Source organism: Miscanthus floridulus, chromosome 4 (genome assembly GCF_019320115.1).
Source record: "Miscanthus floridulus cultivar M001 chromosome 4, ASM1932011v1, whole genome shotgun sequence".
Lineage (NCBI taxonomy): Eukaryota > Viridiplantae > Streptophyta > Magnoliopsida > Poales > Poaceae > Miscanthus > Miscanthus floridulus.
This window is the reverse complement of record NC_089583.1, coordinates 97,379,915-97,404,753: the sequence shown is the minus strand read 5'-3', so window position 1 is coordinate 97,404,753 and position 24,839 is coordinate 97,379,915. Positions and strand designations below refer to the sequence as shown.

The 24,839-nt window shown below is 46.6% G+C and overlaps 6 protein-coding genes across 6 annotated transcripts; 1 reads left to right on the top strand and 5 right to left on the bottom strand.

The window, feature by feature from the left end:
- Positions 1-3,673: 3,673 nt before the first annotated feature.
- LOC136548872 (auxin-responsive protein SAUR36-like) lies at positions 3,674-4,099 on the bottom strand. Its single transcript, XM_066540245.1, has one exon. The coding sequence runs from the start codon at positions 4,097-4,099 to the stop codon at positions 3,674-3,676; it is 426 nt and encodes a 141-aa protein (XP_066396342.1).
- A 2,558-nt stretch (positions 4,100-6,657) lies between these two features.
- On the bottom strand, positions 6,658-7,071 carry LOC136548871 (auxin-responsive protein SAUR36-like). The gene has a single exon (XM_066540244.1). It carries the CDS (start codon positions 7,069-7,071, stop codon positions 6,658-6,660), a length of 414 nt encoding a protein of 137 aa, XP_066396341.1.
- An 8,289-nt stretch (positions 7,072-15,360) lies between these two features.
- On the bottom strand, positions 15,361-15,964 carry LOC136552242 (auxin-responsive protein SAUR36-like). The gene has a single exon (XM_066543770.1). The coding sequence runs from the start codon at positions 15,874-15,876 to the stop codon at positions 15,433-15,435; it is 444 nt and encodes a 147-aa protein (XP_066399867.1). The 5' UTR covers positions 15,877-15,964; the 3' UTR covers positions 15,361-15,432.
- Positions 15,965-17,006: 1,042 nt separating this feature from the next.
- LOC136548870 (auxin-responsive protein SAUR36-like) lies at positions 17,007-17,420 on the top strand. Its single transcript, XM_066540243.1, has one exon. It carries the CDS (start codon positions 17,007-17,009, stop codon positions 17,418-17,420), a length of 414 nt encoding a protein of 137 aa, XP_066396340.1.
- Positions 17,421-20,651: 3,231 nt separating this feature from the next.
- On the bottom strand, positions 20,652-21,972 carry LOC136548869 (auxin-responsive protein SAUR36-like). Its single transcript, XM_066540242.1, has 2 exons — positions 21,895-21,972; positions 20,652-21,134 (listed from the first exon to the last, which is right to left on the bottom strand). The coding sequence occupies exons 1-2, from the start codon at positions 21,970-21,972 to the stop codon at positions 20,652-20,654; spliced, it is 561 nt and encodes a 186-aa protein (XP_066396339.1).
- On the bottom strand, positions 21,130-24,839 carry LOC136548868 (uncharacterized). The gene is made up of 5 exons (XM_066540241.1): positions 24,750-24,839; positions 23,375-23,507; positions 23,067-23,133; positions 22,844-22,931; positions 21,130-22,732 (listed from the first exon to the last, which is right to left on the bottom strand). The coding sequence occupies exons 1-5, from the start codon at positions 24,837-24,839 to the stop codon at positions 22,676-22,678; spliced, it is 435 nt and encodes a 144-aa protein (XP_066396338.1). The 3' UTR covers positions 21,130-22,675.

Here is a 24,839-nt window from a genome sequence, read left to right as displayed (position 1 = left end):
ATTGAACAGTCGCCGTTATCGGTTTGTAAGACCCCAACTTCGAGTGCTTAATCATTCATCTGTAATTGTCACTTTAATTGACTTGCTTTTTTTATCTTGTTCTTGCTTGTGTTCTTCGATTCGTAGCAGGGATTAGCCTTCTTGGTGAGGTCAACCAGATTGTGACATGGTTGATAACCAGAGGAGACGTGGTGCTAAGGTTGCAGGGTTCGGGTCTTTGTGATCTAAAACTGGATCGGTGTGTCGCTCTCCGAACAAATCGTTGTTTATCTTGAACCTGACGGAAGATCGGGATCCCCATCCCCATTAATAACCACCTTGCCTCCACGTGGGTGGTAGAGCCGATACACCTTAGTACCTTCCGCGTAGCCTAGGAGCACTATCGGTGTGCTCCTGTCCTCCAGCTTGGTGAGGATCGGCTTTGTCTTCCTGACGTGGCCGATGCAGCCGAATGTTTGGAGGAAGGATAGGGTTGGCTTGCGCCCATACCAAGCTTTGAATGGCGTCTTGACCTTTAGGGCCTTGGTGGGTGCATGGTTGAGGATGAACACCACCATGGTCATCGCCTCACCCCAGAACCTTGCCGGCATGCTCTTGGCCTTCATCATGGATCGAGCCATGCCGACCACCGTCTGGTTCTACTGCTTCACCACACCATTCTACTATGGCGAGTATGGCGTGGTGTGGTGTCGCAACACACCCTGATCCGCGCAGTATGCAACAAACTCCACCGAAGTGAATTCGCTACCGCGATCAGTCCGCAGCACGCGCAGCTTCTTGCCGCTCTTCGCCTCTGCGCGTGCCTTGAACTTCTTGATCACCTCTGCCGCCTCGTCCTTGCTCATCAGGAGTTGCGGCCACATGTAGCAACTACAATCATCCATGAGCAGAAGCAAGTACCATCGACCACCATTTGTGGCTTGTATGATTGGCCTATAGAGATCGCCATGGATGAGCTCAAGAGCGTTCGCCGCGTGATACTTGGCCGCCTTTGGGAATGACAGCCTCCTCTACTTCTCGGCCAGGTAGCTGTCACACAGCTCGCCTCTATGCTTGATATGGGGTAGCCCTCGGACCATCTTCTCTAGCTGACCGAGCGTGTCGAAGCTGAGATGACTGAACCGAACATGCCATAGCCATGGCTCCTCGGTGTGCCATGCTGCCAGGAACATTGGCTACTCTACCTTTAAGTCGAGCAGGTACAATCGATTACGTGAGCATTTTACCTTCGTGAGAAGACGTCGCTCCCGATCCTGAATCTTCAGGATCCCACTCTCGATCAGTACCTCGCATCCACGCTCGTCCAGCTGCTCGTGCTAATGATGCTTGAACGTAGCTGCGGGATATAGTACACATCCGTTAGCGCGTGGTGCTCACCATTCTGGCACCTGAAGATGATGGTGTCGCGCCCTCGGATCACCACCCTTGAGCCGTCACCGAACTTCACCGTGCTGGTCATGTTACCATCGAGCTCAGAGAAGGCTTCCTTAGAGCCCGTCATGTGGTTGTTGGCACCAGAGTCCAGGTACCACCGCTGCTCCTGTTCGCTGCCCATACATCTGAGGTAGACTTGGGCGCACGATTTGTCGAGGTTGACGGCCTTTAGAGCCTTCCCAGGCCCTTCCACTGCCATCACCTCTCCCTTCTCCTTGGTCTCAATGTCGTGCAGTGCATAGAACATCGCCATTAGGAGAGTGGCCTCATCATCAACATCAGCCTACGCCAGATGAGCCTCAACCTTCTTCTTCAGCTTGCGATTTGGGCACTCCTTTGCCCAATGGCCTGTCTTCCCACAGCGTTGGTAGGCGTTGGGGTTGACCTTCTTCTTCTTCTTCTCCAAAGAAGCCTAGCCATGGCGCTTGCCATCGCTACCACGGCTGAAGGAGCCTTCCCCGGAGTTCAGCCAGGCAGCCTACTCCTCCTCTATCAGCAGCAGCTTGCCGTTGTTCGTCGTTGTTGTGGCCTGCTCCATGCGCTCGCCCACCACCCGCAGACGACCGGTCACATCCTCAATGGTGAGGGTGGACAAGTCCAGCATCGTCTCTATGGAGAGAGCGATCTGGATGTACTTCACCAGCACGGAGTTGAGGTACTTGGAGACCATCTCCTCTTCGTCGATGGTGACGCCGTGGCTTCTCAGCTTGCTGATGAGAGACTGTAGGCAGAGGAAGAAGTCCTCCACCGATTCACCATCCTTGAACTTGAGGTTGGCATACTTCTGCTTCAGCAGCTAGGCCGTCGCCTTCTTTGCATGGTCGAAGCCGATGCGCATCGCTGCAATGGCCTCACATGCCTCCTTAGCAGAGTTCTTCACCCCCAATGGCTCCCTATACTCTGCTGGCACAGCAGCAAGGATAGCCTCCAACGCTGACATATCATCTTCTTTACTGTGGATGCCCTTGTCAATGGCATTCCAGAGCTGTCGGGCTCTGAGCTTGACCTTCATGGTCACCGTCCACTCGCCATAGTTGGTGCGAGTCAACGTTGGCCAATTGGTACCGCTGACCTCCTGCACCGTGCGCACGACGACCTCCTGTCGTGGTTGGGCAGCCACAGCAGCGCCGCTGCTGTCGTCCATCTTCGAACCGTCCGTCATCGCCAGCGGTTAGTCCGGCGACGGCGCTTGCGAGGCTCTGATACCACTTGTTGCCACGTGGATCTCCGACACGGGTGAGTCGACCGCTTACCAGCGTTGCCGACCACACACTATGGCTAGAGGTAGAAGAAGAGAGGGAGAACAAAGCGTACACACAGCACAAGCACCAGCGTTGGTCGGAGCTCTGCTGAGGAGATGACAAAACTGAACTCGCTCTCTTTACTGAGTTACAGTGGGAAACTATATATACAACTCTACCCATCTAATCCTAGTACACAGACATGTCAGGCTACCATAATGCTACAGTGACTAGATGTGACAGCAAGGCTGCCTTTGGCACTTGCTCCTGCTGTGGCTGCAGTGCGGCAGGAGAGCCTTTCGGCGCCTGCCCATACATCGGCTACAGTGCAGCAACAGGGAATCTTTCGGCGCCTGCCCCTGCCGCGCGTTCACACAGGGGAGCAGTAGATTACTTAACAAGTTCAGATCCCAGTTATGCATTTGTTGAGGTCGCTCGGCTCTCATCCTACTGTTACAGTAATGTAAATTGCCATGCAAACCTGTATTCTGTAATTCTGTTGCCAGGTGTTCAGTGTTCACTTGGATTTAGAGGACAACTTTCTAAGCAAAATAAATCTGAAATCAGTAAGTCTCGGGCTTAGGCTATCACTTTTGCCTGAATTCCACAATTTCATGTTTGAATAAACACCATGCACTGTCTTTTCTCCATTTCTTAACTCCCTTGTCCGTTTATGATTTCACCTGGGCAATGCCATGATTTAGCTTGGGCATAATGGAAGTGCACGGCAGCTGTTGTGCTGTGCAATATGTAGTGAACTTTTGGAGCTTAAGTCATAAGATTTTGCAAAAGGAACTTACTTCCTTGTAATTGAAGTCCTAATATTTAATTAATCATTTATCAGTACAACAACAAAGTATATTTACAAAGAACAAGAATAATGGCTCTAACATGCTAGTTTGCATCTTCCTTGATTGCTTGAAGGATCAGAAGGATCCATAAAGAAGTTTTCTTTTCCTACAACCTATACTGAACTACTTTACATTCACTTAGGAGCTTCAAACAACAACTTGATGGCTAACTCCAACATATGGTGCAATACAGCTTGCATAGTGGCATGACACTGCCATGGTGCTCAGGAATGCCTTCTCTACCTCTGCCGAGGAGCCTTTCCTGAGGAGACACGTGGCATACTCCATGACTGCAGCATCACAAGGAAGCGTGATCCGCCCATCGCTCATGAAGCCAAACTCCTCCTGGGACATCTGCAGGAGCTCTGCAAACACCAGTGTGCCAAGGTATGCCAGTGGTACCTCGAACCTCCTCCCATCTGAACTGTACATCACGCAGTGATCCTTGCTTGCCACAGAGGTGCAGGATTGATCGGCTTCCCTTTCCACCCTCCAGGAGAGCCTCTTTCTCCCCAACACTGCCATTCTCTGCCACTTCTTGACCATTTGAGAAATCCTCTTTGTGCTGATCATGGTTTCTTTCTTCCTGTCTTGCTGGAAGCTGGAGAGCTGTGTTTTGGTTTGCAATGCTTTGTTTGAGAAGCTGCAAGTGATGGTGTTTGGAGGCCACTTGACCGTGAATATATAGATGAAGGAAGAACAGGTTGCTCAGTCAAGTGGGATGATTGGCAAGGGACAAGGCCATGAGGTGCTACGTGCATATATTCTGGATCGGATTCTGATGGGGCCAAGTGTTTGGTGCATGCCGGAGTCAGGCATAGTGCGCTTTCAGTGGTTGGATTGGACACTACACGTAGTAGCCATACTGAGCAGTGTATAGCAGGGAAGAGGCATGAAGACCCCATGTTAATTTGGGGCTGGGTCAAAGCGAAGGGCCAGACATGTTCTGGTAGCTGTAATTGCACCCAGAAATCGGCAGTGTTGGTGCCTCTATTGTGTCTTTGTTTTCTGAACAAAAATGATGCCTCCATTGAGGGATCTTTTTGTTTCAGCGTCTTAGGTTCAAGTCACTACCACTTCTGGATGGTTTGGCTGAGCACCCTATTTTGGTATGCTATAGTGCTTACAGTGCAATGCCACTAACTGAGATTGCAGGCGGTTGGGAGTGCCACATGTTTTAGTAATGTTTCTTGTGCTTGCATGCTCCACTTGAAATTGTATCTTCTGTACGGAAGTGTTCCGCGTGCAAATTCCCAAAGAGGGGTGATATCCACGTTCAGGAAATTTTGCACGTGTTTCTATCTGATTTCTCTTTCTTGAGCATTACCCATTTAGTTGAGAAGGTCTAGTCCATATCACTGAACTAAATGATCGATGCATCATATATGGCCATATGGCCTCATTTTTAATATCATTATTCATACAATTAGGTACCAGTTCGATTCGAATGGCATATCGGTCATCATGGATACAGTACGTTTGGGATCTATTTCCAAGCATTATGATGAGGTTTCAGCTGTTCTTTCTAAATGATTGGTGCATCCTAAATAGCCGCATTTTTAGTTCATAATTCATAAGGAAGCTGAGCTAGCTCAATTGGTCTGTTGAGGGTGTGGATGACTACCTAGGTTCAAGTCCTTGGGTGCCTATATTTTGTTAATTTTGTTAATATAATAAAATGCCACTTAGTTCCTCTTAGGTTACTTTAGTTTTTTTAATATCATAATTCATACGGCAAAGGTACCGGTCCAATTCCAATAGTATATTTGTCTCCATGGACATAATAAGTTTTTGATCTATTTTAAAGTTGGATGATGAGGTTGTTATGGTTAAGGAAGACTGAATTAGATGATTATTTTGAAGCCGGGTAGCGACTACATATAGACTACATCAGAGATACAAGAGGAAAATTCTAGACCATTATATTACACTAATACCCCTGACTATTGTACCATAATCCCCCTCTCAAATGCAACGTAAATGCAATGTCGTTGCATTTAGAGAGTTGACACCATGCACTAGATTTGAAAAAGAAAAGAGACTAATACATCCAAAATCCAAAATTGAAGATGTCTTCAAAGCGTGAAAAACTCTTGAACAATGTCAATGTAGAAAATGACCTCCACAAGAGGGTATTGCCTTGACAACTCACTATGCCAGAATCCCTAATCACATACGGGCATTTCGTGCATCTATGAGAATGTGTCTGTAATAACCGTAATCACAGATGGATATTATACCCATCTGTGAAGATAGTTATGGAACCGTCTGTACATGTATCACAGATGGTGTGACAGGGGCGGATCTAGCGATAGCCCCGCCCCCCCCCGCTACTAATTTTTGTAGATATGGAAGAGAGGAAAGAGAGGCTCTAGAGGTTGAAGATGACTTGAGCTCCCTCTTATATGAATTTCTAGATCCGCCACTGATCACAAACAGGTAAGCTTACTCAGAGTACTTGGTTTGTTCGTGTGCACTATTGAGTGGAGGCCACTGACTACAAAAATTGAATTTGCGCGTGCACAAACTAATTATATGTGAGCTGATTTACTAGTACTATGCATTAGCTCGTGGTTAATTGTTTGAAGTAGCTGTTAGGGACAATGCCATGTCTCAGTGTAACAGTGTTGATCTGCCAAGTACAGGGCTGGGAAAATTTGCTTGAGAACTTTGCAGGACCCTAAGTCTCCAAAAGCCTCTGTACAGCTTCAATTATTCTGCCTTGTTTGACATTTAACATGTTTAATCCAAGATTCCAACTAGCAGCTTAACATTTTTGCTGCACCATTCTTATATGGAACCAGGCCATTACCTTTGCATTTTCTAGTTGAAGCATATATTTCAGGCAAACTTTCACAATAATACTTTTATAAGCATATATTTCTGCATGTACACCTACTCATCATTCTTGTCTTTTGATTTAATATAACTTTTGAAGATAGAATGGCAACGCAAAATAAGACCAAATTTTGCCTGTAGGGGTTGGTTTGCCTGGATCCTGTTAGATTTTTTCAAAATGGCATCAACAAATGACAACCACTAGTTCTCTAAGATAATATACAATTTCTTTCTTTTCCTTCTATCTATGTTAGAGTACTAACACACTAATTGCTGCAAATTCCTGCATATCTTCAGGAGCTACAAACTGCAAATTGCTGATGCAGCACCACCGGTGGCATTGGATAGCTTGATTGTTGACAAGGCATCACTACAGAGCTCAGGAATGCCTTCTCAACTTCCTCTGATGCATTTCTCCGGAGCAAGCATATCATATATTCCACTACAGCTGCATCACAAGGCAGAGTGATCCTGCCATTACCTGTGAAGCCAAACTCCTCCTCAGCCATCCTCAACAGCTCACTGAAGACCATTGAGCTGAGGTACACTAATGGGACCTCGAACCTGCTCCCATCCACCGTGTACACGGTGCAGTGGCCCTTGTCTGCAACTGGTGAAATGGTGCAGCATCTATCGTCGTCTTTGGTGGCTATTTTTACCCTTTGCCACTTCCTCTCCAACTGAGCAAGCTTCTTGGGATTGATCATGGTTGCTGCTGGTTTCTTGATTCTCAGGTCTGGTGCTTGGAAATGCTTAGTTTGTGACTCTGATTGTAGTGATGATGTCTTGGTTTCTAGCTCCTGTATATATAGGTGAAGAAATGGTCCATGTCTTGAGTGCAGCTGCGCTCTTCCCAGACTGATTGTCAGGGGACATGGCCATGAACTGGGTACGTGCATTGCTAGCTGCAAATGTTGACACTTGAGATTCAGATCTGATTTTGCTGGGCCATCACTTAGTCCACTTTGAAGGCAAAGATAGTGGACTAGTGGTTGGGCAATCAGATATGTACTACAGTACCAGCTGCTTAAATGGGCTGAGACATAGTGCAAGCATCCTGAGTTGAGCTTTTATGGAGCTGCTCATATCTGTTTCAGTGTCATGTCTGAAGTGGTTCTGAGATGAGCTGGTTACGTTCACTCAGAAGCAATCGTTTCTAAATGATTCAGGCCCTACCTTCTTTTTTACTAACACCAATTTGATTGCAGTTAACTGAAAAGTCAGCATTAATGCCTCAACGGGGACACGGCAGTTTGATTCAAGAGTCAGGAGACTTGATTCCCAGGCAGATGCAGGGTGCACTTCACTGCTTTTCGGTGTGTACTCTGTTCTTGGAGTTGCATGCTAGGTGTTGGTGAACAGTGCTTTTATTGCCATGCAACTTGGTCGACAGCTCCATATCTCAGTTCATGCAGATGGTCTGCTATATTTCTGTCACAGCATGTGACAACGATTTTATGGTATATGTGTGCATTTTTCAGTGAACTACAGCCATGCATACATGCTGTGGTTAGTTTTTGCTGGACATTTCAAACCATAGTAATGATTCCTTCTTGGCCGATGTCCTTTTACTGCCATAATGTAAATGTTCATGCAAGATTGTATTCTTTGCTTAAGTGTTTACTTGAATTTAGTGATTTACTGGATATCACTACTTTCACTGCATTAGGTCTTGTCTTAGGCTGTAAACAGAACGTTTTACTTAACATTTGCAATTTTGCAGTCTTGAGTTCTACAGTTCTGCAGCTTCAACTTTGGTTTTATACAGCATACACTGTCCTTTCTCTAAAGCATCACTCCCTTGTTTTTTTTTCTTGTATCATTTCATTAAAGAAAGCCTAACTCCCTGGTCAGTTTATGATTTACTAGGGACTGAATGGTTAAGGCACAAAGACACAATGGCATGATTTGGTTCGTCCAGAATGGGTAATGCCAAGTGTCCTGTTCCATATGAAGTTGATTTTTGGATCTCATGCTGTAAGATTTTGCTGAAGAATCTTGTTACCTCGTAATGTAAGTCCTAAAAAGCGATATAATCATTTGTCAATACAATGAAGCATAGTTACAAAGAACAAAAATCATTTCTCTAACTTGCTGTTTTGGCATCTTCATTGATTGATTGCAGAGTGTCCAATTGATCTGGAGGTGGAAGAATAAAAATATGGGGAAGAGGAAGAATAAGAAGAAAGGATAGGATCCCAATTCAAAAGTACAAAAGAGAAATAAAATATAAAAGTGTCTTGGTGATTTAGAAACAGTTCGAGATTCCCAATGCAAAACTGTCTTCTAGCTTTTAGAAGCGAGATATTGAAACCGTTGGAGAAAGCCAACAAATATACTCCATACTAAGTTTCATTTCCGGTCTCTCACAATGTAACTATTTACATGTATCATTCAAGAATGATAAAACAATCTAAGTGCTAAACTACTAATCCTTAGAAGCTAGAACACAGCTTGCTGGCTAACTCCCATGGATTGTGCGAAGCCATGTCCACAGTGGCAAGGCCTCACCATGGAGCTTAGGAACGCCCTCACCACCTCTTCCGATGCATCTCTCCGAAGCTAACACATCACGTACCACAGGGAACCAGGATCCTGCCGTCGTCACCGGCGAACCCAAACTCCTCTTGCGACATGCTGAGGAGCACGCGGAAGATGGCAGTGTTGAGGTAGGCCAGCGGGACCTCGAACCGCCTGCCGTCTGCCGAGTACACCACGCAGTGGCCCTTGCCGGCCACTGGCGAAGTGCTGCACGGTGATGATCCCTCGGTGGTTCCTTTCGCCGGCGTCTATGCGATCCGCCTCCTTGCCATGGCCGCCATTCTCTGCCACTTCTTCGCCATTTGAACAAGTCTCTTGGCGCTGACCATGTTTCCGTCTCCTGCTTTCCTGGCTAGAACTACAAGTTCAGAGAACTTCAGTTTGTATTGTACGTATCTAACAGGTGGTGTTCAGCTAGTTGGTGAGTTGGTTGGTGGAGTGCTTCGCTTGCTGATGGACTGGTCAAGTGTTGGTGCTAAGCCGATGGATTTATAGCTGAGAAGGGGAAAGAGAAGCATGCCGTTCAAGTGCAGCTATCTATCCACTCCGGCTGGCAGGGGACAAGGCCACGAGCTCTCAACATGCAGTGTTGCATTGCAAGAGAAAGGGAGTGTAATTTTGATCGGATTTCTCTGGGCCATATGTTGGAGCCACTAGTGCAGCATTGTCGGGGGTGCTTGGATATAGTTAAGTGGTTGGATACCACAATGCTCTGCCATAGTGACCAGTCGTGTCTAAGAAGCACGCCTCGTGATGACCAATTGAATAGCCTCCAATGCCACCATCTATTTTTTGATGGTACTCAAACAAGTTTGGGTGCTCTCAAATTAAGGGTAATTGTCTAAGTATGAGTAGCGAGATGTTTGCAATTACAACCAATGAGGTACTATTGCCATCTTTCCTAAGTAAATCATCATTAATTGAAATAGGCTTAGAAATGTTACCTAGGGGACATGAATTAGCCATGTGTCCCTATTCCCGACATAAGTAGCAAACTCTCTTCGATTGAGCCTTTTCTTCCTTTCTAATGTAGTGCTTCTCATTGCCTTGCTTCTCTCTATTTGCTTTAGCCTTCTTTTCAAGCTTGCTTGAACAACCCAAAGCTAGGTGGCCCAATTCTTCACATGCATGCCACTTGATATGAGCTAAATCTCTCTTCTCTTTTTTATTCTTGTTCATCATCTTGGCATCTTGAATAAGCATTGGATGTCTTGCTCTTCCACCCCTTTTTGTTTTTTTCTTCTTCATCATCAAGTCATCACCATCTTCATGGTTGATCTTGATTTGCTTCTGGGGTGTTTTTTCTTGCTTATCTTGTGGCTTTAGTTGAGGCTTCACTTGTTGCTTCACCACTTGCTTGGTTGGGCACATAGAGGTGAGATGACCCCAAGTGCGGCACTTGAAGCACTTGACATGCTTTAGCCTCTCTTCTTCCTTCATCTTCTTGAGCTTCTCAATGTTTGGGCAACCATTTACAAGGTGTCCCGCTTCATGACACCAGTAGCACATGGAGTGAGACAACTTCAATTGTAGTTGCTTCTTCATCTTCTTTGTCCTTTTTCTTTCTCCCTTTGTCATCTTCCTTTTGAAGCCAAGGTCACTCTTGTCATCGAAGTTTATTTAAGTCTTCAACATATGCTCAAAGGTGACTTTTGAGTTATAACACCTCTCTAATTTGTTGCTCAATTTCTTCACTTTATTCTTGAGCTCATTGTTCTCCTTCAAAAAGTTAGTCTCACAAGACAAGAAAGTAGAACAAGCATCTATGTGTGAAGAGCATGTCATTTCTAATAAATCATCACAAGAGGTGGATACATGCTTCTTCACTACATCACAAGGTTTAACAATAATATGTGATTGATCATGTGACCCATGTGATGAGTTCTCACTATTTTTAAGTTTCTTTGTAAATACTTTAATGAGAGAAGCATGTTGATCTAATAATTCTTCATGAGATGCAAGTAGTGTCTCATGAGTCAATTTTAGCTCACCATGTGAAGATTTAAGAACATCAAGTAATTTCTTATGTTCTTCACATGAGTTCTTTAGAAATATGTTTTTATTTTCTAATTTCATTGTTTTAGCTTTCTCATTTTCTAAACACATGGACATGCTAGCAAGTCTACTCACAAGCTCATCAAATGAATTAACATGATCAACCACATTAGCATTAGATACCTTAGTGTCACCTTGTGACATGAAGCAATGTGGTGATGTAGGAGAGCTTGTGGTAGCAATGTCATCCGAGCATGATCCATCATCATCACCATCAAGTGTGCATGGAGTAGCATCATCATCGACATCACTTGAGGCATCATCATCATCAATCTTGTTAAGTGAACTTGCAGTGGATTAATCATCATCATCACTTGACTATGAGGTGGAGCAATCTTCCACAATCACCAAATTGTGGTCATGCTTGACACACTCATACACCTTCTTCTTGGGCTCATCCTCCTTGAACTTGCCATCATCCCACATAAAGGAATCACCAAAGGTGTGCTTGATTGATTCCCATATCTCACGAACGGTTCCCGCATAGTTTATCCTTTTTATCAAATCAAAGCTCAAAGCATCCATTAGATAACAACAAGCATGTGTATCAAGTTCATAGAGAACTCTTTGATTTTTTGTGAGATTTCTATAGTCCAAGACATAAGTCAGACCACTAGTGACAACCCAACAAAACTTAGGTCTCTTTGCACAAAAATGATTAAGCATGTGATTTTTTTCAAAGTGCAAAGTTTGTGCCATAAAAAATGTGTGTCTCACAATCAACTATCCCACTAGACACCATCCTCTCGGGTTAGTGAAGACCACAAATGAAAGACCAAGCTCCGATACCACATGTAGGGTCGAGATGGTAGACTAGAGGGGGGTGAATAGTTCTTTCTATAAACAATCGCGTCGGCTAATCGTAATAAATGCGAAATTAAAATTATCGGTCTAGCCAATACCATATCCCTCTATCTAAGTTATCAAGCACCTTAAAAAGATCCTAAACAAGTAACTAAGGTGCCGAGCTAGCTAGAATTCACCTAACCAATTCTAGAAGCAAGGTCACACAAACCTATGTCACTAGTACTTCAAGCACGAGGGAGCTCCTATACAATTAGTAAGCAAAAGCACAAAGCACCTAAGCTCACTAGCAATGCTCAATAATAATGCAACTAATGCCAAATTAAAGAGCACAAATTACTTAGCTACACAAACTAAGCAATGTGACTAATAAGATTACTAAAATAAAATTAGCCACGTAAGGGAGCTACTTCTATGCTACACAAGCAAGAAGGTAACTAGCAAGCTACTAAAGCTAAACTAGTCACAAGAGCAACTACAGAACCACAATATAAATGAAAGTAATACAAACTTGTGTTGCGCAGAATGCAAACAACTGAGAAGATGATGAAGACAATGTTGACACGGTGATTTTCTCCCGAGGTTCACTTGGTTGCCACCAAGCTACGTACCCGTTGTGTCGACCCCTCACTTAGTGGTTCGACGGCTAATAGGCATCACCCGCCAAGCCCGCACGTCGGGCACCGCAAGAACCTACCCCAAAAGTGAGGGTAGCTCAATGACACGCTCAACTAGAGTTGCTCTTCGTGATCCCTACGGGGTGAGCAAAATCCCCCTCACAAATCCTCCTCCGGAGCACCGCACAATCTTTTCACATGCTTCAACAGAGTCGCAAGCCACCAAGCCATCTAGGAGGTGGCAACCTCCAATAGTAACAAGCACCACCGGCTTGCAAATCAATCACCTAGTGCCACTCGATGCAACCTCACGATGCAACGCACTTGAATCACACTCACTCGCAGTCATATCGCACTCTTGCAAGCACAAGTGAGTTAGAGAGCATCCAAGCACACCTGCACAAGCCACCAAGGCTTAAGGATGCTCAGCAACCAGCCTAAGCCTGAGCTCCACCTCTATTATAGCCCCTAAGCCAAATAGAGCCATTGGAGCAAAGCTGCTGGTTTCTGTGAGGGCACCGGACACAGCGGTGCCCCTCCCAACGGTCGAATTCCAATGGCTAGCCGTTGGTCACCGGACAGGGGTGGCGATTACCACCTAGCCAGCCACCTGAAATACCACGTCTCTAGAAATTTAGGGTGGTGCACCACCATCACCATGGCGGTGACCATGGTGGTGACCAGCCTTGCTTCCTCCCTCTCGGCTGAAAAGGAGCGGTGCCCACGGCGGTGGCACCGGACACAACCTGGTGGTGCACTACCATCCCAAGGGCGGTGCACACTGCCACTAGCGGTGCCTGCCCTAGCACTAGCTCCTCTTGGCCTAGACCACGTGGGCACCACCCTAGGGGTGACAGTGCCACCAGACATAGCATGGTGGTGCCAGCTCCAACGCCTGCTCTCAGCCTCGACCAGCCGGGCACCGCCACAAGGGGTGGCGGTGCACTAGAGAGGGGGTGGTGGTGCCAGCCAGGCAGCACCTCGAGCCCGGTTTTGCCTCCACTTCTTCACCTTTGTAAATGTGCTAACACCACCAAGTGAACAACACCTTGTGCATGTGTGTTAGCTTTTCACACATATTTTCTCAAAGGATTAGCACTCTTTTCACCATGTCACTCGATCCTAGCAACGATGCAAAGTTAGATTACTCGAGTGGTACTAGATAACTGATATGCAAACAAGTTTACTTCTCTTGATAGTACGACCATCTATCCTAAATCCGGTCATAAACTTCTCTACACACCTATGACCGGTGAAATAAAATGCCCTAGGTTATACATTTGTCTTGCGCATTCCATTCCATCTCCTCCAATGTCGATGCAACACATGCACCAACATGATCAACAATGATATGATCCACTCCATATCATCATATGATCATATTGGTTTATCGATCTTGACTTCGCTTGCTCTTCACCGTTGCTTTGGTCCATCGGCGCCAAGTCATCACTTAACTTGTCCTTTACACTTGCAACTGGTTCATCAAGCCAAGTTATGTCTTATGACTCAATGTCATGACTCATGTGCAATGAGCTCCTTCATCATCACATGTGTAAGTTCTGCAACAAGTACAAGCCATTTCACCTCTATGGCATATGTTGCTCACACACATATACTTGTAGACTAATCACATGTGTATTTCACTCAAACACATATTAGTCCACCTAAGGTTGTCACTCAATTACTAAAACCAAACAAGGATCTTTCAACCCCTCCAAGCCATGGGCTGGATCCGAAGTGCCTTGCAAAGCGGTTGATAGTCTACTGTTTAACGCCTCAACCATTGTCACGGTTGGAGATAGAATGAAAACACAATTCTGGCATCACAGCTGGTTAGATGGAGAAGCTCCTAGGAACCTCGCGTCGCATCTCTTTGAGTTAGTAAGAAGGAAGAACAGATCGGTGCAACACGAACTTCACAACCATACCTAGATTCGGGCACTTAGGGGCAGGATCACAACGGTCACCCATGTGGAGGAATTTAAATTTCTTTTCGTCTTTAATTGAGAGGCAGAACTCCTGCCAGGTTTTTGAAAAAAAAATAACAAGGTGGCATATATTCAGAGTGAAGGGAAATGTTTTTTTTAACACAAAGTGGTGCTGCTATAAGCCTATAAGTATGTTACTATCGTAGATTAAACATGATGAAAATTAAACTCAGCTAAATCATTTAAATGATATCCACACAGCAAAATCGACTAGTCGAAATTCCAAACTGGCAGTCAAGTACAGCCCCTTCGCTGAAACCCACAGCAATGAAACAACCGTGTGATGCAGAAAAACAAGCAGACCGCCAATCAAAAATAAGATATGCCACCGTCCTGACAGCTGCTATGAACCAATTTGAGCAAATTTGGCGTATTTTCTGCCTCATATACGATTGGGGCACCTATTCGGTTTGCCGGTTTGGAGTTCTCACCGGAGCCGACGAGCTGCCTGCCGAGCGGCGCACTCGTGGGGGGCCATCACAACCTACAGACGCCACAGCAACCGGAAAGCTCCGAGGGGGCCACGGCGGACTCAACGGCGCTCGTCAGGCTTCCGCTGGCAGTGAAGAATGACCCACAGCGGCGTCCAAACGGTAACACAGGCTGGTACGTGGGTCCCACCGGAAAAGGCCCAAGACCAAAAGCCCAAAACTGCTTTGCGTTTCTCGATCTGGGCCGCAACCGCAAGAATCCAATCGCAGGGTCAGATTGGACGGTGGGCGATCCAAATTTTTGAGGTGCCAAAGGTCATTTTCGGCAATACAAAGGTAGTCGCCGCCGGTGAATTTACTGAGTTCCGCCGCCGACGTTGCGTCCTTCAACCGCATCTCGCGCGTCCGCAAACTTCCAGGCCATGGCTTCCTCTTCTTTCTAGTACTCTGTACCATGTGTCCATGTCATTCATGACACGAGAATCGTTTGCAAATTCATGCAACGAGGCGTGTTCAGACTTCAGAAAGGATATAAAATGAAGAACCTTTTTGTGCGATTTTCTGTTATTCCAAAATATTACATCCGGCTAAATGATTCATCTAATATTATATACATCATGAGCTAGTCATAGCTATACACAGATAGCTGATTGGCGCATCGATGGCACCATGCCACTGACGCTGTGGTGGCAAGGTCTGAACATGGAGATGGAGCTCAAGAACGCCCTCGCAACCTCTTCAGAGGCGTCTCGCCTAAGCAAAAACATCACGTACTCCATCACCGCGGCGTCACAGGGCAACGTGATCCTGCCATCATCGCCGGCAAACCCAAACTCCTCCTGCGACATGCTCAGGAGCTCGCTGAACACCGCTGTGCCGAGGTACACCAATGGGACCTCGAACCGCCTCCCGTCCAAGGAGTACACGACGCAGTGGCCCTTCACGGCCACCGACGTCGACGTGCCGCATGAACCATCGGCTTCTTTCCCCGGCGTCGCCGTGAGCCGCTTCCTTGCCAGTGCAGCCATTCTCCGCCACTTCTTTGCCATCTGAACAAGCCTCTTAGCACTGATCATAGTTGCTTCTCCTGCTTTTTTGGCTCAATATTCAGAGAAATTCAGTTTGTATGGTGGTTCTTCAGCTACCAGGTGTGTGTGGTGCTTAGCTTGCTGATGGGCTGATGAAGTCTTGGTGGTAAGCTGATGGATTTATAGGTCAGGGCAAAGAGAAGACAATACAGATCAAGTGCAGCTACCATCAGACAGCCAAGAGGCAGGACCATGAGCTCAGAACATGCAGTGTTGCAAGGAGAAGCAATGTGGAGTTTTGATTAGATTTCTCTAGGGCCATATATATCTGTTTGGCACTTGCTGGACCCTATTGCAGCTGTGTTTGGTGCTATGATATCACGATGTGCTGCCATACTGACCTGTTTGATACTTGCTAAGAGGCATGCCGCATGGGTCATGAGGACCACATGTAAACTGGGCCCAATTTGTCAGTTCCAGATCTTCCACTGATTGTGCAATAGATATCAAATGTTATTTCAGACCACAGCACATTGTTTCTGAGCGCACAGATTAAGCCTGTTCAACGGCCCAAACAAGTTGTTCGACAACTCAATACCGCTTTTTCAATTTGTGGTCTGGTGGATCAGTAGCATATCATGTGAACTCCATTTGATTGCCCGGTCCCTTCCTACAGTTGACAACAAGGGCCTACAAGATTGCAGCTTCTAGTTGTGTGCGTTGACTTGTTTCAAGCCTGAAGAAAACTGCTCTGAAATGGACCGATACTGATGTATCTGATGGCACAACTGCTAGCTGAACGAGCGTGTCCCTCACACTTCATGTTGGCAACTTGGCACCCACTAGGCACTAGCATGTGGTCCTTGTGCCGCTTCCGAGCGACACCACTCGACATGGGTGGTGTCCAATGATCCAATCCATGTACCGAAAGCACGCCACGACCTGCTCCAGCATGAGCTAAACACTTCGGCCCATCAGAATCTCATCCAAATCGTACATGCAGACGCATCTTGCAACATTGCCCTCACCATTCCACATGGCATTGTCCCTTGCCCAACCATCCCACTCGAGTTCGAGTGAGCTATATATTCAGGACAAGTAGCCTCAGAACGCCATCACAATCTCAACTCAGAGCTCTCCACATCTCCAGTTTCCAGCCAAGAAAGAAAGAAGTAACCATGATCAGCACCAAGAGGATCGCTCAGCTGGCCACGATGTGGTCGAGGATGGCAGTGCTTGGGAGGAAGCGCCTCACGGCAGCAGCAAAGGAAGTCGACAAGTGCTGCACTTCCGTGGCAAGCAAGGGCCACTGCGCAGTGTACACGGTTGACGGGGCACGGTTTGAGGTGCCCTTGGCGTGCCTCGGGACAACAGTCTTCACGGAGCTCCTGCAGATGTCCAAGGAGGAGTTCGGCTTCACGGGCGGCAATGGCAAGATCACACTGCCCTGTGATGCCATGGTCATGGAGTATGCCTTGTGCTTGCTGAAGAGGGGTGCCTCTGCCGAGCTGGAGAAGGCATTCCTAAACACCGTGGCAATGTCGTGCCACTCTGCAAACCACGTGGTCCCGTACGTGGCAGCCTGCTGTTAGTTGCAGCTGTATAAGTAGTAGTTCGTCACTGTAGATAGTAGGACAAAGAGAGATGTTATTCAGATCCTTCTGATCCTGCAAACGATTAGGAAGGTAGCGACTTTGCAAGTTAGTACCAGTGTTCTGAGCACATGTTGCACAAATACAGGACTGATCACAATTTCAACAACATCAACAACAACAACAACAAAGCCTTTAAGTCCCAAACAAGTTAGGGTACGCCGGAGTTGAAACCCGCAGAAGTAATCAAGGTTCAAGCATGTGAATAACTATTTTCCTAAGTCTTTGGGTATATTCCATCATTTCAAGTCTCCTTTTATTGTCTCTACCCAAGTCAACTTCGGTCTTCCTCTGCCTCTCTTTACGTTACTATCCTGGCTTAGGATTCCACTATGCACCGGTGCCTCTGGAGGTCTCCGTTGGACATGTCCAAACAGTCTCAACCGGTGTTGGACAAGCTTTTCTTTAATTGGTGTTACCCCTAATCTATCACGTATATCATCGTTCCGAACTCGATCCCTTCTTGTATGACCGTAAATCCAACGCAACATACGCATTTCCGCGACACTTAACTGTTGAACATGTCGTCTTTTCGTAGGTCAACATTCTGCACTATACAACATAGCAGGTCTAATCGTCGTCCTATAAAACTTGCCTTTTAGCTTCTGTGGTACCCTTTTGTCACATAGAACACCAGATACTTGGCGCCACTTCATCCACCCTGCTTTGATTCTATGGCTAACATCTTCATCAATATCCCCGTCTCTCTGTAGCATTGATCCTAAATATCGAAAATTATCCTTCCTAGGCACTACTTGACCTTCCAAACTAATATCTTTCTCCTCCCGAGTAGTAGTGCCGAAGTCATATCTCATATACTCAGTTTTAGTTCTACTGAGTCTAAAACCTTTGGACTCCAAAGTCTCCCGCCATAACTCCAGTTTCTGATTCGCTCCTGTCCGGCTTTCATCAACTAGCACTACATCGTCCGCGAAAAGCATACACCAAGGGATGTCCCCTTGTATGTCCCTTGTGACCTCATACATCACTAAGGCAAACAGATAAGGGTTCAAAGCTGACCCTTGATGTAGTCCTATCCTAATCGGGAAGTCATCCGTGTCTACATCACTTGTTCGAACACTAGTCACGACATTGTTGTACATGTCCTTAATGAGCCCGACGTACTTCGTTGGGACTTATGTTTGTCCAAAGCACACCACGGCCCCGTTCGCTGGTCTGAAACTTGGCTGAAACTGACTGAAAACACTGTTCTGATTGAATTGTTGTGAGAGAAAAACACTATTCCGGTTGAAAAAACAAGCCGAACAAGCCGAATATGGGGTAAGCCGAACAAGGCCCACATAACATTCCTTGGTATTTTATCATAAGCCTTCTCCAAATCAATAAAAACCATGTGTAGGTCCTTCTTCTCCCTATACCGCTCCATAACTTGTCTTGTTAAGAAAATGGCTTTCATGGTTGACCTTCCGAGCATGAAACCAAATTGGTTCATAGAGATCCGCGTTATTGCTCTCAAGCGATGCTCGATAACTCTCTCCTGTAGCTTCATAGTATGGTTCATCAACTTAATTCCTCGGTAATTAGTACAACTTTGAATATCCCCTTTATTCTTGTAGATCGATACCAATATACTTCTCCTCCATTCGTCAGGCATCTTGTTCGATCAAAAAATATGGTTGAACAGCTTGGTTAGTTATACTATAGCTATGTCCCCAAAGCATCTCAAGACTCATCACAATTTCAGGACAATAAAATTCTGGCAACATAAGCTCAAAACCTACTGTTTTGCAGATTTATTTTACTGCAACTGATGCCTTGTAAACACCCAGACAACAGATCCAGTCTTGCATGGAAATTTACAGCCACATTCTGAACTTTCCAGCAAAAAAATGGCTGTAGGCCCATAGGAAAATGCCCCCATATACCATGAAATGGTTGTTACATGCCATGCTAGAAATCGTGCAGCCATTGGTGCAAACTCAGATATGGAACTGACTACTGAGTTGCATGATTAGCAGTAATCAAAGCACAGGTCACCCAACACCTTGCATGCTACTGCAACAGTATAAGACTGTAAGAGTGTGTACCCAGAAACAGTGAAGTGAACCCTCCATCTGCTCAACTCTTGAATCTTGGATCATCCAGCCTTGTCCTCAATGATATTGAGGCATTGATGCTATCTAATCATGCTCATGCAGTGTTTCAGATTTTTCAGAGAAAAATATATGGTCCCAAATCGTTCAGAAATGATTATTTCACAAGCTCAACCATCTGATCTCCAAACCACTTGAGACAGGGCAGTGTGATGGAAGACCTCCATAGAATTACATCTCAGCCAATTCCAGCAGTGCTACAGTAGTACATATCTGACTGCCCAACCACTAGTCCACTATTTTTGCCTTGATGTTGCACCAAAAATTGGTCCAGAATAATAAAATTTGAAGCGTGCATGCTGGCGGCCAGAAGTTCCATAATGAAGTGGCTCATCCTTTATTCTGTGTTTGCGCCTTTGCGGTGTTGGTTATTCATGTAACAAAACAATGTAAAATGTGTGTTTGCTCCCTTCTTATATGATATGGCAGAGCTCCTGCCAATGTTTCAAAAAAAATCTGAATCTTGATGCCTACTTTGCAGTCATCAATGCATGTACCAAGCTCACGGTCTTGTAACCTGCCAATTAGTCTCAGGCTCTCAGCCATGGAACATTTCTTCAACTACATATTCAGGAGCAAGCAAGATACCATCACTGCAATCACAAAGTCATAAACAAAGAATTTCTAAGCACCATACCTGAGAAACAAGAAGAACCAACCATAGTCCATCCCAGGAGGCTTGCCCACTTGGCGAGGAAATGGACAGACACAAGAGACGACAATACAAGTTGCACCACTTCACGAATTCCAGACAAGGGCCACTTCACCGTGCATACAGCCTTGGGAGGAGTTTTGACTTTTGAGGTCCCACTGGGATACTTTGGCACAATTATCTTTAGTGGGCTGCTCAGGATATCGCAGCGCAGGAGGAGCTTTGGTTCACAAATCACAAGGGACGGTACTGATTTGCTAAGATTATTGAGCTGGTAACATCTTTCTTACCATTTCATTTGATTCTAACAAGTAACAACCTTACATCCGGTTGAACAGAACTGTACTGTACATTACTACATACATCAAGAGACAGAGACAGGAGCTAATAAAATGAGCTATTGAACTATACACATACGGCTAGCTGCTGCTTGAGCTCCATCGATGGTGCCACGCCACAGACACTGACAGTGTGGCAAGGCCTGACCATGGAGCTCAAGAGCGCCCTCACAACCTCCTCAGAAGCGTCTCTTCTAACCAGACACATGGCATACTCCATCACGGCGGCAGCACAGGGCAGCGTGATCTTGCCACCGTTGCTCGCGAACCCAAACTCCTCCTGCGACATGCACAGGAGCTCACCGAGGACCGCTGTGCCGAGGTACGCCAGCGGCACCTCGAACCGCCTTCCGTCAGCGGAGTACATGACACAGTGGTCCTTGCTGGCCATTGCCGTCGACGACGTTCCGAAGGATGCTTCAGTTTCTTTCGCCGGCATCGAGGTAAGCCGCTTCCTTGTCAAGGCGGCCATTCTCTGCCACTTCTTTGCCATCTGAACGAGCCTCTTGGCACTGATCATGGTTGCTTCTCCTTCTTTTCCTGGCTGAATCTGAATGTTCAGAGAACCTCTGTATCAGAGGGTATTGTGCTGCTAGATGTAATGCTTAGGTTGCTGATGGACTGATGAAATGTTGGTGCGAAGGTGGTGGATTTATATGTGAGGGGGAAGAAGAGCACGCAGTTCAAGTGCAGCTATCACCTCCGGTTGACTAGAGACAAGGCCACGAGCCCAGAACATGCAGTGCTGCAAGGGGAAGCAGTGTGTGGTTCTGATTAGATTTCTCTGGGGCCATCATCTGTTGGCACTTGTCGGAGCCAATTGTAGAATTGTAGTAGTGTCTGGGTCGTTACATATCTCAATGTGATGCCATACTGCTATGTCTCATGGGCCATGAGGACCACATGTAAATTGGTTCAATTTGTCAGTATCAGTTTTTTCAGTGATTGTGCAATGAGATACTGATTATTATTTGTAAGACATCTGGAAGTTTTTGTGCCCACAGCTCATTGTTTCTGAATGACCGGATTAAGACTGCTCAGCCGTCCAAACAACTTGCTCGACAACTTCACACCATCTTAGATACGTTTGTGGTCTGCTGGATCAATAGCACATCATGTGAACTCCATTTCGCAGCTGCTTCTTGCAGTTCCCTGCATGGGCCTACAAGATCGCAACTAGGCAACTAGCCAGCTCCAGTTTTATTTGCATTCTTCAAGCATGCCATTGCCGTCTGACAAAAGCATCGTTTTGATGAAACTTCAAACACAAGCTGATCTGCTGATGTATCTGACAGCACAGCTGTACAAACCTGGCCCTCATGCAGCTCCACGTTGGCCCCAACAAACATGGGGTCCTCGTGCCACTTCCCAGCGACACCGCTCGGCATGGTGCACCAGCATGGATTCTGTGCAGTCCAAGGCTCCAAGCACCGAAAGCACACCACGAGCATTCAGCACCAAATCGTACTGGCAGACGCATCTTGCAACATCGCACTCACCGTCCTCATGGGCTCATGTCCTTGTCCCTTGCGCAACCATGAACCATCCCACTCACACTCAGTGACCTATATATTCAGGTCAAGTGGCCTCAGAACACCATCACAATCTCAACTCTGAGCTCTCCACTTCTCCAGTTCCCAGCCAAGAAAAAAAGAAGTAACCATGATCAGCACCAAGAGGATCGCTCAGCTGGCCAAGAAGTAGCAGAGGAAGGCAGTTCTTGGGAGGAAGCGCCTCACCTGGAGGACGGCAGCAAAGGAAGTCGACAAGTGCTGCACTTCCGTGGCAAGTAAGGGCCACTGCGCCGTGTACACGATTGACGGGGCATGTTTTGAGGTGCCGTTGTCATGCCTCGGGACGACAATCTTCACCGAGCTCCTGCAGATGTCCAAGGAGGAGTTCGGCTTCACGGGCGGCGGCGGCAGGATCACACTGCCCTGTGATGCCATGGTCATAGAGTAAACCCTGTGTTTGCTGCGGAGGGGCGCCTCTGCGGAGCTGGAGAAGGCATTCCTGAGCACCATGGCAATGTCGAACCACATGGCACCGTATGTGGCAGCTTGCTGTTAGCTGCAGCTGTATAAGTCGTAGTTAATCATCTCTGTAGATAGTAGGGCAAAGAGAGGTGTTATTCAGATCCTTCTGATCCTGCAAATGATCAAGGAAGGTAGCGACTTAGCAAGTTCTTTGTTCACTGAGCACATAAGAGCTTAATTTGGGTCCAATAAAATTCTTCAGCACAACTTTCTGAATCCAAACCTGAAAGGTTACTACCACTCCATGCTCCAGCTGAACCACAATGTGCCATCGTGCCTCTTTCATTTCCAGTTGGCAACTTGCTGCAAGCCTGCAATATTCAGAGTTTTGCTATCAGTTTCGTTAGCAGAATGTAAAGCCCATGGTTTCTGGTCAGAGTTGAGCAGTTCTACTTCTATCTAAGAAACGGAGCTTGGGTTCACAAGGGACGGCAGGATAATATTACCTTCTAATGCAGCAGAGAAGGCACTGAAACAAGCATGGCTCACAACAGGTCAACGACCCACAAGCAGCTGCAGGAAGATGAAAAGAAATAGGCGGCCAAATGAGATGCAGTAAGAGGTGATTCACCAATAAAAAAATGAGACAGGCCCCGTCCAGCCAACTCCTATGAACCAGTGAAGGCTCTAGTGCATTAACCTAGAATTACTTAAATAGTTCATACACGCGCAAATCCAATGGAATAGAGTAGGCATTCTGCTGACTTGTGCACGGGAGCAAGTAAAATCTAAGCAAATCCGGATGGTTTTCTACCTGCTTGTTGATTTGGAATCCTGGCCGGGACCAGCACACGCGCGAGCGAGGGCAACGCCGCACCCGAGGCCACTGCCACCGGTAACCGGACAGATAGCGGAGGGTCGCGCTCAACAGCGGTGGAAGACTGGCACTAGGAGGCGCCCGCTTCCGCGCCGGCGGCGCAGCTGATGATTACCCACCGTTTGGCTAACGGAGGCTGATACGCGGGTCCACCATGAAAGATCAAACCGCTCCGCATTTCTCGATCTGGGCCGGACGGTTCCGATCATACGGTCAATGTAAGCCCTGGGTTGGATCGCGATAACATCACAACCCTCCATAAACTTCTCTGGCACTGCCACTGCCTACAAAGAAATCCCAACTGCTCTCCTCGGCTCGGCTGAAACTGGACCGCACCATCTTAGGCCCCGGCAGGCCTTCATCGGTTTCAGAGTCGTTTAAGCTGTTTTAGAGTAAAGTAATCCCAACTGCTCTCCTCGGCTCGGCTGAAACTGGACCGCACCATCTTAGGCCCCGGCAGGCCTTCATCGGTTTCAGAGTCGTTTAAGCTGTTTTAGAGTAAAATAGCTTTACTTGTGAAGCCCCTAAAAATATATTTTTATAGTTATTTGGGGTGGGATGGAGTAAAAAAAAAAAAGGTTTCTCCTGGCTTCTCCTCCGGGCCCTTAAAACATACTCTCACAGGAAAGCCATTTTGCCAAATGATTTATCAAAACCGTTTCAGCTCCACCGGTGAAACTGTTCGTGAAGCTAAAGAAAAAAAAATAGCTTCACTAGTGAAGCGAAGCCCTGTCAAACGTGTTCAAAATTAAGTTCAGATCTTGTCTGCCTCTTCGCCCGCGCCATCGGCGGCGAATTCGCTGAGTCCCACCGCCCGCAATCCTCTCCTTCTTCCAAGAAGCTCACCGACCTCTCCGGATTTATCATTCGGGCCACAGGTCAAGGCATCGAATTTTCAGTCCATGGCGTGTTCTTTCTACCTTCTCTTTCTCCATGCATCGAGACGGGTTCGGACATTGAGATGAAACGAACAACTTTCACGCCAGTGCCGGTGGCGTCAGCGACACAGTCCTTGTCACACTGATTTGCTAAGATCATTGAGCTGGTAACATCTTTCTAACTATTTCCTTTGATTCTAAGTAAAAACTTTACATTCGGCTGAACAGAAACAGAACTGCAACGTACATACATCAGGAAAGAGGAAACTAGGAGACTCCTGAGCTAATAAAATGACCTATTGAACTATACACATACGGCAAGCTGCTGCTTGAGCTCCATCGATGGCGCCACGCCACTGACAGTGTGGCAAGGCCTGACCATGGAGCTCAAGAGCGCCCTCACGACATCCTCAGAAGCGTCCCGGCCTTCTAACCAAACACATGGCGTACTCCATCACCGCAGCGTCACAGGGCAGCGTGATCTTGCCATCGTCGCCCGTGAACCCGAACTCCTCCTGCGACAT

Coding starts and splice junctions, on each gene's coding strand:
- LOC136548872 (XM_066540245.1), bottom strand. CDS start 4,099: ATGATCAGCACAAAGAGGATTTCTCAAATGGTCAAGAAGTGGCAGAGA.
- LOC136552242 (XM_066543770.1), bottom strand. CDS start 15,876: ATGATCAGTGCTAAGAGGCTTGTTCAGATGGCAAAGAAGTGGCGGAGA.
- LOC136548868 (XM_066540241.1), bottom strand. CDS start 24,839: ATGTCGCAGGAGGAGTTCGGGTTCACGGGCGACGATGGCAAGATCACG. Junction 23,508..24,749: donor TGGAGTACGCCATGTGTTTG/GTTAGAAGGCCG, acceptor GGCGCCTCCTAG/TGCCAGTCTTCCACCGCTGT. Junction 22,932..23,066: donor CTTCTCTGCTGCATTAGAAG/GTAATATTATCC, acceptor TGAATATTGCAG/GCTTGCAGCAAGTTGCCAAC.
- LOC136548869 (XM_066540242.1), bottom strand. CDS start 21,972: ATGCCGAGCGGTGTCGCTGGGAAGTGGCACGAGGACCCCATGTTTGTT. Junction 21,135..21,894: donor TGGAGCTGCATGAGGGCCAG/GTTTGTACAGCT, acceptor CTGAACATTCAG/ATTCAGCCAGGAAAAGAAGG.
- LOC136548870 (XM_066540243.1), top strand. CDS start 17,007: ATGATCAGCACCAAGAGGATCGCTCAGCTGGCCACGATGTGGTCGAGG.
- LOC136548871 (XM_066540244.1), bottom strand. CDS start 7,071: ATGATCAATCCCAAGAAGCTTGCTCAGTTGGAGAGGAAGTGGCAAAGG.